The 20,215-nt window shown below is 40.0% G+C and overlaps 1 protein-coding gene across 2 annotated transcripts in view; it reads left to right on the forward strand.

Moving 5' to 3' along the window:
* The first annotated feature begins 1,967 nt into the window (after positions 1-1,967).
* Positions 1,968-20,215, forward strand: part of ASPSCR1 (ASPSCR1 tether for SLC2A4, UBX domain containing) — an 81,811-nt gene continuing 63,563 nt past the window's right edge. For both annotated transcript variants that reach the window (XM_087887110.1, XM_034412907.3), the window contains exons 1-3: positions 1,968-2,531; positions 5,510-5,565; positions 10,529-10,643. In XM_087887110.1, the coding sequence (XP_087743236.1) occupies positions 2,430-2,531; positions 5,510-5,565; positions 10,529-10,643 (273 nt within the window). In that variant the 5' untranslated portion in view covers positions 1,968-2,429. The remainder of the gene's footprint in view (positions 2,532-5,509; positions 5,566-10,528; positions 10,644-20,215) is intronic.

Raw genomic sequence — 20,215 nt, forward strand, 5'->3', positions numbered from 1 at the left:
ATATTGAAATATATTGAAACTATAATTTTTCTGTTTCCCTTGAGTGAATAGTCATAATCAGGGTGGGTAAAAATCAATGATTTTTTTAAAAAATAAAAAAAAATCAGATTTTTTTGATTTAAATCGGATTTTTTTGATTTTTATCGAATTTATTTTAATAAAAAACTTTTGGGGTAAAAATCTATCGTAAGATAGTTTTCTATTTAAGATACATAAATAATTTAGTTTATTCAGCATGAAATGGAGCTTAGTTATGTAGCATGAGGCTGTGTATTCTGCAACACTGGGACTATCGGTGAGTCAACAGTAGGTCAAAGGAGTAGCAGAGATGACAGTTGCTCTTTAAAAATTATGATTTAAATCAAGTTGATTTAAATCAAGCCTTTTTACTAGTGATTTAAATCATGATTTAAATTGTGATTTAAATCAACTCGATTTAAATCAAATCCACCCTGGTTATAATAAATATAATTCACATGCTTGTTGGGTTCATAACATGTACTGTGTCAAAAGCATCTGAAACACAATATGATGTGTGAATTCAGCCATTGATTTACTTGGGATCTGCTTCAGCATGGAAAAAAGCATGTATCCCATACTGGCTCATATTAAAATAAAATGTACCTGAAAGATATGTAGCACATCAGAGAAGATCCAGATTAATATTTTAATGTTAATATTTCTGTCATGATGGTAGAGAAAATAGAAAATGAAAGAGAAATAAGAGCTGGAGACTACTGCTGATATATTTCCCAATATCTCTTGAGTCTTCAGATTAGTAACACGCTGAATACAAGGTTATCATATCTTGGAGTTTGATTCAGAAGCTTTGGATTTCAGCTCTAGATTTAGTTTTTGGGTTTTAGCACTTCATACCAGGACCAAACAGATGACACAAGGCTTCATGCTGTGCTGATGGAGACTCCTGCTATTATGGAATCCACAGAATGCTTATAAAATAATTTTGAATTTAGACTTCTAACCATGTATTCAACACTCTTTCACTCTTTTAAACAGATGTTTTTTTTAAAAAAAAGGCTCACCTAAGTGTTAATGCAATAATGGGGTTGTGCCATGAACAAGGGTCTACTGTTGTGCAAACAGACATTATACTCAGTCCTGTCAACTATGGAGTTCCTTCTTCAACATGGGTGTAAAACTCACGGCATCACGTGACATATCGTGCCATTTTTCCCCTTTGCAGAACTGGAGTGGGCCTGGCCTGCATGTGATGCATCGGGCCCACAGGCTGCCAGTTTGACACTCCTGTTCTTCTTGCAGTAGGTCTTTGAGCCAAATAAAGGTGGAAATCTGGCAAATAGAGGGAGAGCTAAATTTGAAAGAAGTAGACTCTCTCCAGCTGGTATATCAATTTGCCAGCAATACATGTTTATGACACACAGATTGTGCTTTTCCAGTTGCTGGCCAGATGAAAGTGGTAGTCTTATATGTGACTTTTTATTCAATGATAAAATGCCTTGAGATCTGTAAATAAAGGATAACATTCAATCTAAATATTAGTATATTACAATAAATATACAGCTACTCAATCTGGACAATATAAATACTAGCCAAAACTAAACACATCACACTACAGATTAAAATGTCAATCTGGTCAGTGAATTCAGTGATTCTAGCATGTTTTATTCCATAAACAATGTGAAAACATCCTTTGTGAAAAAGGCTTATTCCTCTAAAACTCTAAGTCTTAAGAGCCTTCAGAGGAATAAGCCTTTTTCACAAACGATACTAGAATTATTTCTTGATTTACAACCACAATTAGGACCAGAACTTGATTCATGTAACCTATCGATATGCTTTTTTTTGTGGGTGATTAAACTGAGATTTATTCAATAAGCCATGATCCAGTCAAGCACTGTTGAGTACAGGTATACCCAACTTTATTTTTTTAACAAATTAGCCTTCCATTCAGGGTACTTACAATCCTGCCCATCATCTTTTTACAGGTAGAAAACGCTGAAATTCCTCCCCTCCCCAGATGGTCCGTATAATTTTAGCACCTGCACGGGCTACCCAACCGCACGGCCGAAAAGCGCTCCGGACTGCTTAAGAGAAGCGAAAAAAGGCGGCAAAATGCGAGCAACGGAGGAGACGCCTCCAGTAGCCCAGGAGGACAACAAGTCCACGTGTTAACCAAAGAGGAGTCCGGGCAAAGCTGCCTTGCATGTGCCAAGAGATTCCCTCGACCAAGCTCCCTCTGCTCCATAGAGAAGGGTCGCCAGGGGCAGGCACAGACCCGCAGGGATGAAGCGCGAAGCTGGGTGCTCCGACGTCGAAGCCGCGCCCCTCAGCCGTGGCCATTCGGCTTCGTTGCGGAAGAATCTGGTGCCTACAAGGGGCGGGGGAAGCTGGCCTGCATTAGGAGGGAGGAGGGAGGAGGAGGAGGAGAGTGAACGAGCTAGAGAAAGATGTCGGCGGCCGGCGGAGGGGCTACTTCCGCCGTGACGGTGTTGACCCCGAACGGGAGGCGAGTGACGGTCCGAGTAGGCCCAAGCACCGCGCTGATCCAGGTGGGCTTGGTGACGGGCAAAACGAGGGGTGGGAGGGTTGCGTTCGCTCTGATTGGCCCCGGTCTGGAAAACAGGTGAGCAGGCTAGTTATGATTGGGTCTGCGGACAGGTCGTTGCCCTCAGTAGCTCTCAGGGCCGTAGAATGTTGTTGTGGGGGAAAGCAGAAAGCGTATCGGGTGGCCTTGTCGTTAAAAATAGAAAGCTAGGCCTTTGAGGAAGGCTACCCAGCCTTGTTTATGTGCTACCCAGGTGAGGATTGTGTTTTCTCACGCTCCTCTTTGCAAAGGGGTTTCCGTGGAACTCTGCCTCTTCCTGTGGATTCTCACCATTCTAGTTCTCTCTTATGGGGAACAGAAGGGACTAGTGCCCCTATGCTTCGCAAAGTGTATTTGGTGGTCCCTATACAAAGTGTGTTTGGCCCCTATACTACGCCAAAGTGTATTTGGTACAGGCTTGCCTTACTAAGTGTAACTTGGGGAGGCGCTACCCTGAGAAATAATAATAATAGTAGTAGTAGGTTACATGATCTATTGAGCCACAGATTAGCCAGCCACAACTTAACTTACTGCCAACCCGGTTTGTATGATTACTATATGGCTCAGTGTTATGTGAAGCCAGAAAAATTGGGATAATAAAAGCAGTTGAACTAACTAACCTTTGGCCTGTGTAAAAGAAAAGGAACTGTAGAGAAATTAATTATATAAGTGATTGAATTAGAAATTGGGATACTTAAGAGTTTTGGGGTCCATTGAATGTTTTTACTATTACTTTAAAACCAGATTAAAAATGAATGGCTATATTTTCATGAAATGCTTCCTATGGTTAATTTACTGATGTTTTACTTAATCTATTTTTCTGGGTTCTCATGATATGCTGATCCAGAGGCTAACCACAAGAGCTGGATTTGCGTAGCATGAGGTAAACTAAAACAGTATGTTCAAATCCAATGACTCCTAGTTTTTCTTTCAAACTTTCTTCTCAGCAATCTAATTTAGTGGTGGGATTATTTTCAGGCAGTTTATAGAATTTCATAGATAAACTGAATATCCCTAATAGATCCTAATTTATATTCTTTTACACTTGACACAGAGACTAGTTCATCATTTTAAAAGATTATACATCATATTAAGCCTCAGTTTTTAAATATGACATTAAATAAGCTCAAATTCACCTATTGTGTTAAATGATATGCCATGGCTTACAAGTTACAACCAACAGTTTTGTTCATAATGTAATAAAGTAAGGCAAACTAAAAGCAACCTTTTTACTTAGTGTGATGTGTGAATCTTGATAGGATGAAATTTATTGCTGTGTTGACATATTGAGCCAAAAATCCAGTTAATGAGAATACACACTGTAATGGCAAGCATAACAGATTCTGGGTTTGAATGTTTATGGTTAAAGAGTCCTGCACAATGGAGATCATGTAGTCATGGCTAATGCCTTTTGTGTGAGGTATGTGTAAATGAAAGATAAATGTTTTTCATTTAACATAATTTAAGTCTTCTATAACTGTTTCCAGGCCCTGCTGAGGTAAAGCAATATTTTAATTTCACAATTGTTTTTAGTTGTTGTTGATATTTGATTTATTTTATTTAAACGTGTGTTTTTTTCTGAACTTCTCTGGGAGGAAGAGAATATAGAAATAAGTACACTTGTTCACATTAACTCTTTTCTTGCCGTGCAAACAAATTTTGGTTATATTCTCTTTTCATACAGACTAGTTTGGCACCTTGTGCTTAGCCATTTTTTAAAATTTAAGTATGGCTTATGCAATAAGTACAAGTGACAAGATTGACAGTCATTCTAAGACATAAAAAGTGACTATATTGACATCCTGGACTAAGCTAAAACAAAACAATTGTATGATTGTGTGTCATATATGGACATAGACGCCAAGCACAGTAAATTTATATCATACAAGTTATTTTCCATTTCTGGTAATCAAGTTGAGTTCTGCTTCTGTTAGCTACATGAACATATTCACACTGTTTTATTAGCATTATGAAAGTGGTTTGAAACTACCTTCTTCCAGATTTTTTAAAACTTTCAAGTACAATTTATAGAAATATGATTCCTATCTAAATATTAACCAAATCTGATTGATTTTTTTTTGAGATTAGATAGATACCTATACTTACATTTAATTTATAATTGTTTACAATTTATAATCTTTCTGAGCCGTTGCCTGCAAATTCAAGGGAATAGAGTTTTCCCTAAATTTGTCGCCACAACTATAAGCCTATGACATATATCCGGTAGTAAACAAACAGGTATTTTGATACAGATTCAACACCGTAGCTATTGGCTCTTAGCATAAACTACAGGTAGTCCTTGATTTATGACCAGTCACTTAAAAACTACTCAAAGTTTTGACAGACCATTCTAGGGCTACTTGCAACCTGGATTTGAAGCTTTGATGGTGAAGGACCCCTCCCATAGTCATATCGCATTTTGAACACTCGGTAAATAGGGCCCACGTTTACAGTCATTTTCAGCATCCTTTGGTCATATGACCATAATTTACAATGTTTCTGTAGTGTTTGCATTACAACTGATACATTTGCTTTATGACTGCTGCAAAAAAGGTGGTAAAATTGGTGATAGTCAAGTGGTGGCCTACTTAATGACTGTTATGACTTACGACCATAAATCTAGGCACAATTACAGTTGTAAATTGAGGACTACTTCTATTTTGGCACTTGTTATAGCAATGATTCAATGACCATGTTGTGTCTAGAACTAATATAATTGAGATACCTCACTTTCTGTGAAAAGTAATATTTGTGAGCAATTAATATGATTCTAAAATGCATTTTTGTTGATCTAAGTTATGAGGAAAAAAGATTGTTCTTCCCTTTGTAGATGTGAATTTGAATTACTGCTTGACACATAAGTGAGGAGAAAGTAAATAATCTATTTGAAATATCTTCTGTATGTCAATCCAAATTAATTCTCTCTCTATTTTTTTTCTTCAGGTCTTGGAAGAAGTTTGTAGAAAGCAGAATTTTAGTCCTAATGAATATGATTTGAAGTAAGTCTTACTGCTTTATTTATTAATCAAATTTGTATGGCCGCCCATCTCACAAAAAGCGACTCTGGGTGATATAAATTGAATAAAACACTAGATACAAAAACAACAGATATAAAAGCATAAAAATCCACACCAAAAGATAAATATTATAAAAAACAAATATACAAACCCTAGGCAGAGAGAGAATAAGAATGCTCACCTTAGTGATGGAGCCATCTAGCCAAGTCTCTGGTTCTGTGGGCACCCCTAGGCCTGGTCATATAGTCAGGCCTTCTGGAATGTCAAAAGGGGTGGGGCAAAACTATTTTTTGCCGGGGGGGGGAATATTTCTTAATGCAGGTACCACAATAGAAAGGGTATGTCTGGTACACACCAAATGTAGATCCCTACCTAATGATACCCACAAGCATGCCTTCTCTGCCAGAGCTAATGGGGTGGGCTGATGTAACTACCGAGAGGTGGTCCCTCAGACAGTCCAGTCCCATGTCATGAAGGGTTTATAATGTTAAAATCGGCACCTTGAATTGTACCTGAAAACAGATTGGCAACCAATGCACAGCTTCCAATTTTCCATTTTCCATTATGTTATAGGAAAAAACATCTGAAAAAGTTTATAGTAATAATTCCAAAGATATTCCTTTTATCTGATTCTCAATGTGTATGTTTTCTAGATTGAGTTTTGACAGAAGTTAACTATTTACTATTGCATCAAATTATATTGTACTATAATGGAAATTCATATCCCCTCTTTCTACTTACAGTAAGATAAACACATTCTAGTAGGGAGACCCCTCAATGCCTTAATAATTGAGATAATTTGAGTATAAAGTTCTAGAATCTCTAAATTTAAATTTATTGGAGAACTTAATAGCATAATAGATAAAGGACTGTTCATTATAACTTAATATTAATATTAATTTCTTGAGACTCTGGCACACGACTCGACTGAAGACCTGGTGGCCGCCTGGGATAGTGCGGCCACAGGGGCTTTGGACTGCGTCGTGCCTTTGCGGCCTCTGACCTGATGCCGATCTCAATTGGCTCCTCGGTTCTCCGAGGAGCTGAGAGGGATGACGCGTCGGAAAAGACGCCTAGAGAGTGTTTGGAGGACTAGTCAATCCGAATCTGACCGGACACAGGTGAGGTCTTATATCAAGACCTACCTAGTGGCGATAAAAGTGGCAAAATCTAACTATTTTTCCGCTCTTATCGCATCTGCAGAGAACCGCCCAGCCGTTCTGTTTAGGGTGACCCACTCCCTCCTTCGGGTGGAAGTGCGGGAAGATCCCTTGCAGGGTCGAGCTGAGGATTTTGTGCAATTCCTGCATGATAAAGTCGCTCAGATTCGGGAAGGCTTGGACTCCGACTGGGTGAGTCCGGGGAGGGAAACGGGGTTGAGTCTTGAGAATATTATCTGGGAAGAGTTTGACCCTGTGGCTCCCGAGGTCATGGGCAGGATTCTGGGTGGGCTTAGTGCTGCCACATGTTTATTGGACCCGTGTCCCTCCTGGTTGGTACTGGCCTCCCAGGAGGTTACACGAGGCTGGCTCCAGGGGATTATAAATGCTTCTTTGAGTGAGGGTGCCTTTCCCGCCGCCTTGAAAGAGGCGGTGGTGAGGCCCGTCCTCAAGAGGCCATCCCTGGACCTGGCTGTATTAGCAAATTACCGTCTGGTCTCCAACCTTCGTTTTGTGGCGAAGGTTGTCGAGAGAGTGGTGGCACGACAACTACCCAGGTACCTGGAGGAAGCTGTCTATCTGGAGCCATACCAGTCGGGCTTCAGGCGGGGGTACAGCACAGAAATGGCATTGGTCGCGTTGGTTGATGATCTCTGGAGGGCTCGGGACGGGGGTTGCTCCTCTGTCCTGGTCCTATTAGATCTCTCAGCGGCTTTTGATACCATCAACCATGGTATCATGCTGCAGCGGTTGAGGGGGTTAGGAATTGGAGGCACCGTGTTATGGTGGTTCTCCTCCTACCTCTCCGACCGCTCGCAGTTTGTGTTGGCAGGGGGGCAGAGGTCGACCTCGAGGCACCTTGTTTGGGAGGTGCCGCAAGGGTCGGTCCTCTCACCCCTTCTGTTCAACATTTATGTGAAGCCACTGGGTGAGATCATTCATGGTTTTGGGGTGAGAGTCCATCACCGATGACACCCAGCTGTACATCTCCACCCCAAACCACCCCAATGATGCCCTTGATGTGATGTCCCGCTGCCTGGAGGCTGTGCGGGTCTGGATGGGGAGAAATAGGCTCAGGCTCAACCCTTCCAAGACTGAGTGGCTGTGGCTTCCGGCGTCCCGGTATAGTCAGTTGGTGCCATCACTGACTATTGGGGGTGAATCTCTGCCCCCCACAGAGAGGGCTCACAATCTGGGTATCCTCCTGGACTCACAGCTGTCTTTAGAAGAGCATATGACGGCCGTAGCCAGGGGGGCTTTTTATCAGGTTCGCCTGATCCGCCAGTTGCGTCCCTTTCTGGACCGGGACGCCTTGCGCACGGTCACTCACAACCTCATCACCTCCCATCTGGACTATTGTAATGCTCTCTACATGGGGCTCCCCTTGAAGAGCACTAGGAGGCTCCAACTGGCCAGAATGCGGCCGCGCGGGTGGTTATGGGCGCACCTCGTTACGCCCATGTAACACCTCTCCTGCGCGAGCTGCACTGGCTCCCAGTGGTCTTCCAGGTGCAATTCAAGGTGTTGGTCACCACCTTTAAAGCGCTCCATGGCATAGGACCAGGATATTTACGGGACCGCCTTCTGCCACCAATAGCCTCCCACCGACGAGTCTGCTCCCACAGAGAGGGACTCCTCAGGGTACCGTCGGCCAAGTTATGTCGGCTGGCGATACCCAGGAGGAGAGCCTTCTCTGTCGGAGCTCCTGCCCTTTGGAATGAATTGCCCCCGGATATTCGTAACATCTCTGATCTCTGGGTCTTTCGCTGTGCCCTCAAGACCCTACTGTTCCGACAGGCGGGCCTGTCTAACTGAATGATTTTAAATTGGGTTTTAATATTGGGTTTTAAAATTTGGCCAAAATCATTTAATGATTTTAATTAATTTTAACTATGATATTGTATATTTATGTTTTTAATCTTGGCTGTACACCGCCCCGAGTCCTTCGGGAGAAGGGCGGCATATATATAAAATTATTATTTTTATTTTTATTTTTTTTATTATTAATTAATTAATTAATTATTAGTTAATAATTATTAAATGCTAGTATTTATTATAGTTCCCATATTGACGGTTATGTTTTTCTCATTTACCTTTAATTTTATGAGAAAGAGAAAGTGGTATTTGTGAATATTTCCAAATATAATGGGTTCCAGCTGCAGAAAAAATCCTGGCAATAGTTTGTACCTCATTCTCCTCCTGGCTGGTATTCCAGACAACTTTATTTTGGTTGCTCAGCTGACACCTACTGAGTTGTTGAAATCATCTTTATGTAAATTTAATTAATTTCCCAGTCCCTTCGTTTTTTAAAAAATGATCAGTGGACATATACCCACACTCTAATAGCTTTAATCCTTAGTTTTACTCTCAATTGTCCCTGGGTTTGGATGACATAACTGAATCCAAATCTAAAATCTGGCTTAGCATTCTTTGTAAACACACTCATTGATTGGTTCAGATATTGTTCTAAGCCATGGTTTGCCTAAATATGACTTGTTGAATAAACCATAATTGGTTAGAGTCATGTAGCATTAATCCATAAATCTTGGTGAATAAAATCTCAATACATGGCTTCATACAGTGAAATAAAACACACTATGTTATGGCTTAGTACAGGAAGTCCTCTATTTATACCACAATTGGGAACAGAATTTCTGTTGCTAAGTGATGCTGTTATAAAATGAGATTTGACATGCTCACATTGCTTAGTGGCAGCAATGGCGTTCCCCATTGTGATTATTAGCTGAGGACCCATCCTAATCTGGCAGCAGGAAGCCCCAGAATTGCATGGCTCTAGGGCTGCTTGTCATGTCGCAGGAAGCTGCAGCTACATTGCACTCTGCCCTCCTCAGCTTACCTTTTCTGTCGTCTTGTTCCCATTGATGACAAGTGTGACATAGTTCTAGGGCTGCAAAAATTAGCCCCTGAGCTGCAGTGCAAAGGCCAGCCCCAACTCAACCCAGGAGTATGATACAAAGGACCTTTATAGTGCATTACATCTGTGGGGCTGCAAAATGTGGCCCCTGAGCCACAGCACAAAGCCCAGCAGTGCACGGCAAAGCTTTAGTCACCCCAACCCAGTCCCAATCTCAATCTTTCAAGGAAGCCATTGTGTGTGACCTCGAAGAAAGCCTCACGTGGCCAGCAGCTGCCTTGCAAAGGGCCATGCTAAATATGCCTAATCAGCAGGAGCAAGAAATAGTAAAGGTCAGTTGGGGAGATGGAGCACAGGCCTAGAGATCAGAAGGGCATAGATAGGGAGGAGATAGGCAGTGGGAATTGAAGTACCCCTGTGGTCATAATTGTGGGTGTAGGCTGCAGGGATGGGTTCTACTTACCTTTATTACCGGTTTGCAACGGGAGCGCATGCGCAGATCCTCCATTATGATGTCCAGGCGGGTGGGTAGAGCCTCCCGCCACTTTTACTACCAGTTCGCAAGAACCAGACAGAACCGGGAGCAACCCACCACTGGTAGGCTGTTAAGTGTCCAAATTTTGATTATGTGGGTGCTACAAAAGCTGCAACTACAGGCGCCTTTCATAAGTCTCTTCATTCAGCACTGCCGTAACTTTGAACAGTGACTGGATGAGTGGCCATAAATCTGGGATTATCTGTATGTAAATTTAGCCTTTCTGACTAACTTCCATTTTAATCATTATTTTCCCAAATAAGAGCTTATCCTTCTACTGTATTTATTGATATAATCACTTTTAGAAATAATTTATTGAAAAAAATAATGCACCTTCAGTGTAAAAACTTATTAATAGGCATGTATGTTTTTCAGATTTCAGAGGACCGTGCTGGATCTTTCTTTGCAGTGGAGATTTGCTAACGTACCCAACAATGCCAAATTGGAGATGGTGCCAATCTCTAGTAATAGAGTAGTGATTGAAAATACAGTATGTACTTTTCACTTTATGATGACTTTATTTTTATTTATTATCAAGATCTTCGTAGATATTTCTTAGACAATGATAAGTTCCCCTCCCCCTTAGCAGGGATCCCTGTCTACCTTATGGTAAATATATGAATATAAATTATTTAAATGAAGTGTTGTGCATTTTAAAATGCTATATAAAAGCATTCTTTAATCTCTATAGAATATGCTAATTTACTTTTCATTTTTAGTTCCCTTCCCTCTAGTATAGTCATGTTTTTATACAACCTGAAAACAAGCATGTGCTGTTTCTGCCAGTAGATGGTATTAACAAACCTGGATGATTGCATTGTAGTTTGCTTATGTGGAAATTAGAAAATCTGACTGATTCTTGTGTTAATAATACACAGAGTTTGAAATTATACTTTGCCTTGGCTTAAAACTTTGATTTATCTGGGAAAGAGCAAGTTAGCACTCTTTTAAAAAATGAATGGGTCTATCCTTCACTAACCTTCCCTATTGGTTTGCAAATGTGGTCGCACCGCCTGTGCGCTCACTCCACTCGCGCGTGCTGTCGTCTGCACATGCACAAAGCTGCCTGCGCATGCACTCAGGCTTAAAATGTCACCAAAAAGTGACATCATGACATCATGGTGGAGCCTCCCGCAGCTGCCGCTACCGGTTTGCCCGAGCCAGATAAAACCGGCTGAATTTCACCCCTGGTCTGTCCTGACTTATTAATGAGAGAACCCTGTCAAGCAAGAATGTGCTGTTGGATGTGAATGCCGCTGTGTTTCTCAATGTATGCTTAAATTCTGGGAACCTGAGTCTTCAAGTAGGCTGCTTTTTTATGTATGGCTAAGTTAAATATTCCCTGCTGCCATTTTGTATATAAGAGGATTTTGAATTTCTAGGCCTTCAGTATGAAATCATTATGAACATCGTTTGGAGTAAAAGTCAACCTATGGCACATCAGATTTTTGGTACATAGCTTATGTTTAGAAATCAGATATTTCTGGTGAGTGAATTATAAAATATTCCTTGATTTATTTTCTGTCAGAAACATATAATTAGAAAACAGCATATCATCATATTATTAGTATCTTTTTATATCTAGAAGTGGGTAGATTTATCGTAATCATAAGCTGCTGTCTTGGAAGAACTATAACTGAATATTTGTTTAAAATATTATATACAATTTTTGTTTCTAAATCTAGTAGAATTATTTTTTTAAAAAATAATAAAAGAAGTTTATTTTAAATCTAGCTTTTGGAAATCACAATTTTTTTACATTCCAGTTGTGCTTTGCAGGGAGACTCCTGCAGCTTTGTGGTTTTTTTTTTTTTTTGTTTTTTTTTTAATTTTGATTTATATGCCGCCCTTCTCCGGAAACTCAGGGCGGCTTACAATGTGCTCAGCAATAGCCTTCATCCTTTTGTATATTTATACAAAGTCAGCTTATTGCCCCCACAACTGGGTCCTCAATTTACCTACCTTAGAAAGGATAGAAGGCTGAGTCAACCTTGAGCCTTGGCAAGATTCGAACCTGCAGTAATTGCAGGCAGCTGGTCTTAATAACCAGCTTAATAACAGGGTGCCTTAGACCACTGTACTACCAAGGCTCTTCACTGTTTAAGGTAAACAGTGTGTTGAGTTTAAATTTCAGCATATAAAATAAGGTTGGAGGACTACAAATTCCATGCCTCATCTTCTTGAGTAGTTTCCTTTCCCTGGAGAAGCTCCTCCCAATCTCCTAAAGATACACTCAACAAGAGAACTGAAAACTGGGTGGAAGCACAAACCATAAGCAGATTGTTCCTCATAGTTCACACCTTAGCTCATCCAATTTAGTTGAATCTATGACCTTTGGGAAAGCAGTATCAATAAGGGAAGAGTCAGGGAAGTTGGTTTCCATATGCACACTTAATTACTTTGGAACCATCTCAATGTTGTTATTGTAATTGAAAGTTTTCCAATATGTTTATTTCATCTGGCATTTTTGTAGATGCTAGATCATCAAAATAGAAGTCTGCACATTGTTCTTGGAATAAGCTCTTTGATTATAGTAGATGTAAATTCAAGATGAAGCAGATAATGCTGTTAAATACTTACCTGTACACAGTTATCATTTCTTTAACTATACCATGACAATCATGGACCTAGTCCAACATATTCAAGGGACAAACTTATGGGGGTGGAGACATCACTTATTGGATCTGGTTTTTGTCTTAAGGTAGTGATGTTGTGATGTATTTTGGGAATAGTAGCATCAGTCCCGTAGCGGCCTGGGCCCCAAGTTCAGCCCTAGCAATTCCACTGCCACTTAGAAAGGCTCCCTCGGGCCATCCTCAAGGTGAGATTACCTCTGATGTCTAGTGTTCCCCAGGATCCATTGCAAGCCACTTACCTTCAGGCAATAGTCTTTTTCTGTTGAGTACATGGCCTATCAAGGCAGTCCCAGGTTGAATTAGACCTTCATTCTTGAAACGGCTTAGGGGCATTTCTTGTGCAACCTCTGCAATTTCCAAAAACCACATGAAATCACAGCCCTCTCATGCAACTTCTGGAGGGCCCAGGGGCCACATGAGAGCAAACCCTATTCTTGCTTGGCCTGTGCAGCTTCCAAAAATCATTCAAGAATGGCGTGTACTTTTGTGCAATGTTTGGAGGCTGTGGAGGCTGTGTGAAAATGATATATGCTCTTGTATGGCCTCTGAAAGTTTTGCAAGAGGGCCCCTGGAAATTGCACAGCCTCCAGAATTTCTGAAAATCGCATGAAAACATGTTTACTTCTTGCATGATTTTTCAGTCTTTCTGCAAAGACTTTCTAGCCAGAGGGGCAGGGAAACTGGCAATCTCACCAGGCTCAAGGTTGACTCAGCCTTCCATCCTTTCTAAGGTAGGTAAAATGAGGACCCAGATTGTGGGGGCAATAAGCTGACTTTGTATAAAATATACAAAAGTATGAAGACTATTGCTTAACGCATTGTAAGCCGCCCTGAGTCTTCGGAGAAGGGCGGCATATAAATCAAATTTTTTTAAAAAAGTGTTAGTACCATTTTATAATGCCTTGGAATAGTTTTGGTCACCACAAAAAAGATGTTGAGATTCTAGAAAGAGTGAAGAGAAGAGCAACAAAGATGATTAGGAGTCTGGAAGCTAAAACATATGAAGAAAGATTGAAGGAATTGGGTATGTCCACTTTAATGAAAAAAAGGACTAGAAGCAAGGGTGAAATGCAGCAGGTTCTGACAAGTTCTGGAGAACCGGTAGTGGAAATTTTGAGCCGTTCAAAGAACCGGCAAATACCACCTCTGGCTGGCCCCAGAGTGAGGATTTTGCAATATCCTTCCCCCAGGAATGGGGAGGGAATGGGGATTTTGCAGTATCCTTCCCCTGGAGTGGGGTGGGAATGGAGATTTTGCAGTATCCTTCCCCTGAAGTGGAGGGGGAATGGAGACTTTGCAATATCCTTCCCCTGCCATGCCCATCAAGCCACGGCCACCAAGCCACACCACAGCCACCAAGTCACGCCCACAAAACTAGTAGTAAAAAAAATTGGATTTTACCACTGACTAAAAATGATATGATAGCAGTGTTCCAATATCTAAGGTCCTACCACAAATAAGTAGATTGGTCGACCTATTTGCCAAGCACCTGAAGGTAGGACAAAAAGCAACGGATGGAAACTAATCAAGGAGAGAACCAACCTAGAAATAAGTAGAAATTTCCTGACGAAACAATTTGTCAGTAGAATGGCTGGAGGTTTTTAAGAGATTGGATAACCACTTGTCTGAAATGGCATAGGGTCTCCTGTTTGAGCAGGTTATGAACCATTTCCCAGTTGAAATTGTTTTGTAACTTGTCAGTGTGTGATGAATTTAAGGACCATTATTATTTATTTATTTGTTGTTCATAAAAGTTATTGTCTGCCAATCTTGCCATTGGGTAACTTTGGGCAGCTTACAGTTACATATACACATTAAAACCAAGGACACACAGGGAGAGTGGGGTGGAGTGGGGGGGGGTAGGTGGAACCTGTTATCACTCAATTAACCACCTCCATTGTGCTGTTCTCCCACTGGGACTCCAAGCAGACTGGCACAGCCATGTCTTTAGGCCCTTACAAAAAGATATCATGTATTCTGACTACCAACTAATATTCATGATACAGTCTGTCAGTCCTTGCACTGTATGTTGTATGGGTTGTCCTCGACTTACCATTGTAAGTGAAAGAGAAAGAGCTGTCTGCTGAAATAGGGCAGGCAACGCCTTCTGTGACAAGAACTGGTGCCTTGGGATAGAGAAAGGAAGCTGAGATCCCAATGATTTAAGCTTTCTTTCCCTGGCCCTTTCTTTCCCTGCTCTAGAGGGAAAGATTTCCCTGTGATCTAGAAAGTTAAAAAGACTTTCTAGTCCAGGGTAGGGAGAGGAACTGGGACGATGCACTGAAGGAACAAAGCTTGGAGACTTCTCTTTCTCTGTCATAGAATTGAACTTGCAGTAATTGCAGGCAGCTGATGTTAATAACAGTGCTTTAGTCTACTGCGCTACCAGGGCTCTTCACATAGTCTTGATTCTATCCCTCTGTTAAAGCAGCCTAGGACTGTGTTAGCTTCCTAAGGACATCCTTAGGACAATTCTAAAGGACTTCCTTCCTCGTCACATCTCTTATTAATCAATACCCCCCCAAACACCAGAGAAACAGGAACAATGAAGTAAGAAGCAATACCCCAATTAAGGCTGGTAGAACAAACTACCACAGTTCAACAGCCAGTAAACTTCACTCCCTTATTTGATGATAATGTTACCTAGCCTGGTAATAAAATGTCTTCAGGAAGAAAAAGAAGTACAGAGAGTACAAGAAACCAGTAATTAGTGTTGTTAATTGTATCAACCACAAAAAAGAAAATGTTAAATGTCTGGATCTTCTTTACATTTCTTATATCATAATATCTTCCATTGGATATGGTTTTTTAAACTCATGAATTATGAATATGTATATATATTATCATGGATGGGTACACTGCAATTACATGATAAAATAATAGGATGAATATAGCCCATCCAGGAGTTGTGTCCGTTTTTATAGATTGGTTTTATTTAGAAACGCGCAACACAGATGTAATTTTAAATTTTCTCCCGAAACTTTCTGACTTTTGAACTATTTGTAAGACAGTGAAAGGTGAAAGTCCTGTATTGACGATAGAAAGGTCAGACAATAATTTACCCAATAATCAGTCTTGTTTTCCATCATTGTAAAATTTTCTGGATTTTAATATATAGTTTGGAATTTCTGTAAAGTTTTAGTTGCCTAAATGAGTATTTGTGACATTCTTGGCTTTGTTCTGTTGCCTAAAAACTGATGTAATTGGCAGAGTAGATTTCTGGGCAAGCATCTTGTGGTCTAGTGATGTCAGCTGTCAACACTTTTAAAGAGCCAACAATAATCTGAAAGCTGTTCTTGGGCAGGGAAGGCATTGGGCTAGCCTTATTAGTGAAGGATGCAAGTACTTTAGTCCTTCTGAGTGGTGACTGATGTGATGCTGTGTTTCCCATGAGCATTGGATTGCTTCTAGCAGGTCACTCTCTTGGCTATCCTATAAGAATGACATCAAAAACATCCTGCCAGGAAAAACATGGTACATATGAAATTTTGTGGCATCTCAGGTTTACTTTGAAAACCCTTGTCAAAATTTTAGAAAGATTTTGTTGTGTCTTTTTCTTTTTCTTCAGATCCTTGAATTATTTCAGTGATGAACGTTATTTGTGGAATAATATCCAATTATGGTGGTTCTGTAGTCTTGCTCTTTAGATTTGTTGGATGTTTTAAATAATTTTCTTTAAAATACCAAATCAACTCAGAATCAAAACGCAGGATGCAAATTTACAATGATATTCTTTCTGCATAGGAATTGCTACTTGTGCCTGAACATTTGTAAGGTTCTTCTGGCAACCTATATATATTTTATAGCTCAGAATTTCTGACTTACCTTATTATTCACATAAGACGCTCCAGACTGTAAGACGCACATTAGCTTTAGAGGAGGAAAAAAAAAAATCTGACTCTGCCTCCCAGCATCCATCGGGTATTCATCTGGCTAGTATCCTTGTAGCAAAGAGCAAACAGCCTGCTTCCTCCATTTCTGCTGCCTCTGCCAGGGAACACTGGAGCCTTCGCTGCCGAGCAACTGATTGGCAGATGGATTGGCCTCCCGGAGTACCGCTGATCAACTGTTCTAGGTGGTGGCGATTGCTGCTGCCTATTGTCGGCGGCAATTGCTGCCTCTGCTGCCTGTTACCGCCGCCCGTTTGCCGCTGCCTATTGCTGCCACTGCCTGTTTGCCTCTGCTGCCCATTCACCGTCGCCTGTTTGCCTTTGCCGCTGTTCATCGGCACCCGTTTGCCCGCGACAATAGGTGGCAGTGAACAGGCGGTGGCGAATGGGCGGCGGCAGCAAATCAGCGGCAATAGGCAGTGGTGGTGATCCCCGCTGCCCAGAACAGCTGATCAACGGTAATTCAGGAGGCCAATCCAACCGCCGATCAGCTGCTCGGCAGTAAAGGCTCCAGCATTCCCCACCGCCGCACCAATCCCCCTCTATCCCACCGCAATATTTGCTCTATAAGACGCACAGACTTTTCCATCCACTTTTGGGGGAGGGATAGTGCATCTTATAGTGCGAAAAATACGGTAATTTGTTAGCATCAAGGTGGATCCTCTATTGCTGTGTTGAGCTATATAAGTCATCAACCTCATTTTGCAAGCCAATGGTAAGGAGTGTTTGGAATTGTAATTCAGTAACCTAGAGAACTAAAGATTTTCAGCTGTAACATAAATGATATTGAAAAAGGGAAAAGTTATATTTTCAGTATTTTTTTGTTGAAACAGAACAAAAATCAGTATATCCAAATTAGTGTATCCTCAAAAGTAGCAGACATAATTCTGATTGCTTTGTTTATCCTTTTTTGTGCATGTGAAAGATAGAACATGGCATGTTACCTCTACTTATTGTTAATTTGAATCATACAGCTACAATATGTAGACCAGTTTTGACTCCAAAACCAGTATCAGAAAAATGATTTTCATATAATATTTCATTCAGCTAGAAGTTTTTCCAAATCCAGAACTCAAGAGAATGCAGTTAAAAGATATTAAATATGTGATTTATATTTTCTTAAGAGATACTTGAGGATCTAGAACCTAGGATTTTTTTTTTTTGTACTAGACCAGGAATAAAAGCAAAGTTGGGCTCCAGAGTAAAAGACCAACTGGTCTTGGTTATAAATCACATTTTACCATAAGCATTAACATGACATCAGATTTGTCTGTTAAAATATGTTGTCACAGGCTAACACATGACACAAATCATATGCTCTTTGATTTGTTTATTCTAATCAGAAGTTCTTTGGATGTGGATACCACATGTTTATTCATTGATATGGATTAACAACCATCTAGTTAATTTGGTGTGATGACCATATTACCTCTGAAGGGAATAAAAATGGTCTGCCCCCAAATGTTCTTATTTGTTTATATTATTTTCCATACTACTATACTCTAATATGACTTCTAGCATTTTATTAATAACAATAACAGAATAAAATAGAACTAGAGTAATAAGCAAAATAATCTAGCAGTATGTCTCCCATAGATGTCTCACTCCCAGTTGTAGCAACCAGGGCCCAAATGCTGTGTTGAAGAAAAACTCTCTATAGCCTTTTCTGAATAAATACTGTTTGCACAAATTAAAGAACAACTGATTTGTATTCTAGAGGAATCCTGGCCAAATTAGAATGAATATATGGATGGCTCTCTTTGAAGGAGCTAGGCCCGTAGAAACTAAGCCAATTGGATTCTAACAGCATTATGGTTGATTGTCAAAGTGTGACAGGATTCTTTTTGAACTGGAGTTATATTTTGTTCTTCATTGGAAGCAGTTGACACAGAAAACAAGACAATGCAGAGTTTTATACTTTTAACTATATACAATAACTTATATTTTACAGCAGGACAACACAATACTGGTGTTCATCCAATGCATGGTTTCCTTCTGCCTCCCTCTATTCCCTCTTCAGGACACGGGGGGGGGGTGAGTGGGAGAGGGAGGGTGAGAAGGAGGGGGGAGCGGGAGGAGCTGGAATTTACTGTAATATGCTTGGAACCGCTTGAATTTTTCCTGACTCTGCTCAGACAAATAACCTACTGTTTCTCCATTGGGGAAAGACTCTCTCTCAGGATCTTGGGTGAAGCAACCAGCCAGGTCCCTCCTTGATCTCTGGGTCTTTCCTTCTTCCAGGGAAGCCACCCATGGATCTTCCTTCTCCCTCTCTTCCCAGCTGATCCTTTTGTCCTGTTGCAGTCTTTGAAATGTGTTGTGTTCTGAATTAAGACAATTAACTTGGCTTTTTGAAGACTCTAAAGCATTTATTTTATCTATTTTTATTCATTCAATTTTATTTTATTAGTTTTATTAGTTTTACTTTGTAGTTGGCAGATAACAGATTTAATTAATAGAATAAAGAAACAAATGTACAAAAAAAATATTGGAGTAAACTAAACAAAGAGTCATGTTGGTTTGCAACTACCGGTAGAAGTATTCCTTTGGACATAATCAATTTTGAGAAAAACCAACATGACTCTTTGTTTAGTTTACTCCAATATTTTTTTTGTCCTGAATTTGAACAGAGAAAATACAAATGGGTGATGATGTGCTTGGGAAAAAGAACCTACAGTATAAGTGTGTTTAGAATATGTTAACAAAATGTTTCAGTTCCCAAAGAAGCAGATCTCAAGTTATGCTTGCATGAGATGCTCAGATATTATTAGGGGTGGTGCCATTTGTAATCTATGTGCTATTTGTTATAGAAGGTTAGAAGCTTATTGTGTTATGCAGAGCCTAAGTAGCTCTTTTGGGTCCCTTTAATCTAGATACTGGGCTTTAAATTCATTGTAAAAAGCTAGAACAAATAGTACTTGAGTTGAAATAATATGGTAAGCTTGATACCTTACAAAAATAGCAGTTTATATGGATTAAAAATGACACCCTATGCTGAGTGAAGCTTATAGTTATAACTTAGTTTGACATTGGGTAAAGAAAATAAAGCTTTAGAAAATGAATTTAAGTTCAGATAAGATTTAAGATCTAATGAAAACAATTTGATGGAAAAATCTCTTAGAGTTTCATTCTCAAAATGATTACTATGAACATATATCAAGATTGCTGCTTTAGGATGATTCCCTGGAAAAAAATTAAATTAAAAAAAAAAAGCTTGAAATACATAAAATAACCCTGAAAGTACGCAAAGAAACAGACTTGTTTCTCATTTATAATAAGCTTGTTCCTATGAAAATAATTCAATAATAAGACACTTATCAAGTCTGGCTACTGTAGAACAAATAGATCATGGAGTAACATAATTTTTTTCTTCCAGACATTCTGGATGAGTAAAAATCAGCTGCAATTTGAAGTGATATATTCCACAGCGGACTTTGTGGACTTCCTTTAATGTTTATAACTCTGTTAAGGCAATAATAAAAATAAAACTTAATCCATGCTGTCAGCTATTTGTTTTAGAGATGTTGTTTATAAGT

This window comes from Pantherophis guttatus, chromosome 2, assembly GCF_059756535.1.
Source record: "Pantherophis guttatus breed Tessera chromosome 2, ASM5975653v1, whole genome shotgun sequence".
NCBI lineage: Eukaryota > Metazoa > Chordata > Lepidosauria > Squamata > Colubridae > Pantherophis > Pantherophis guttatus.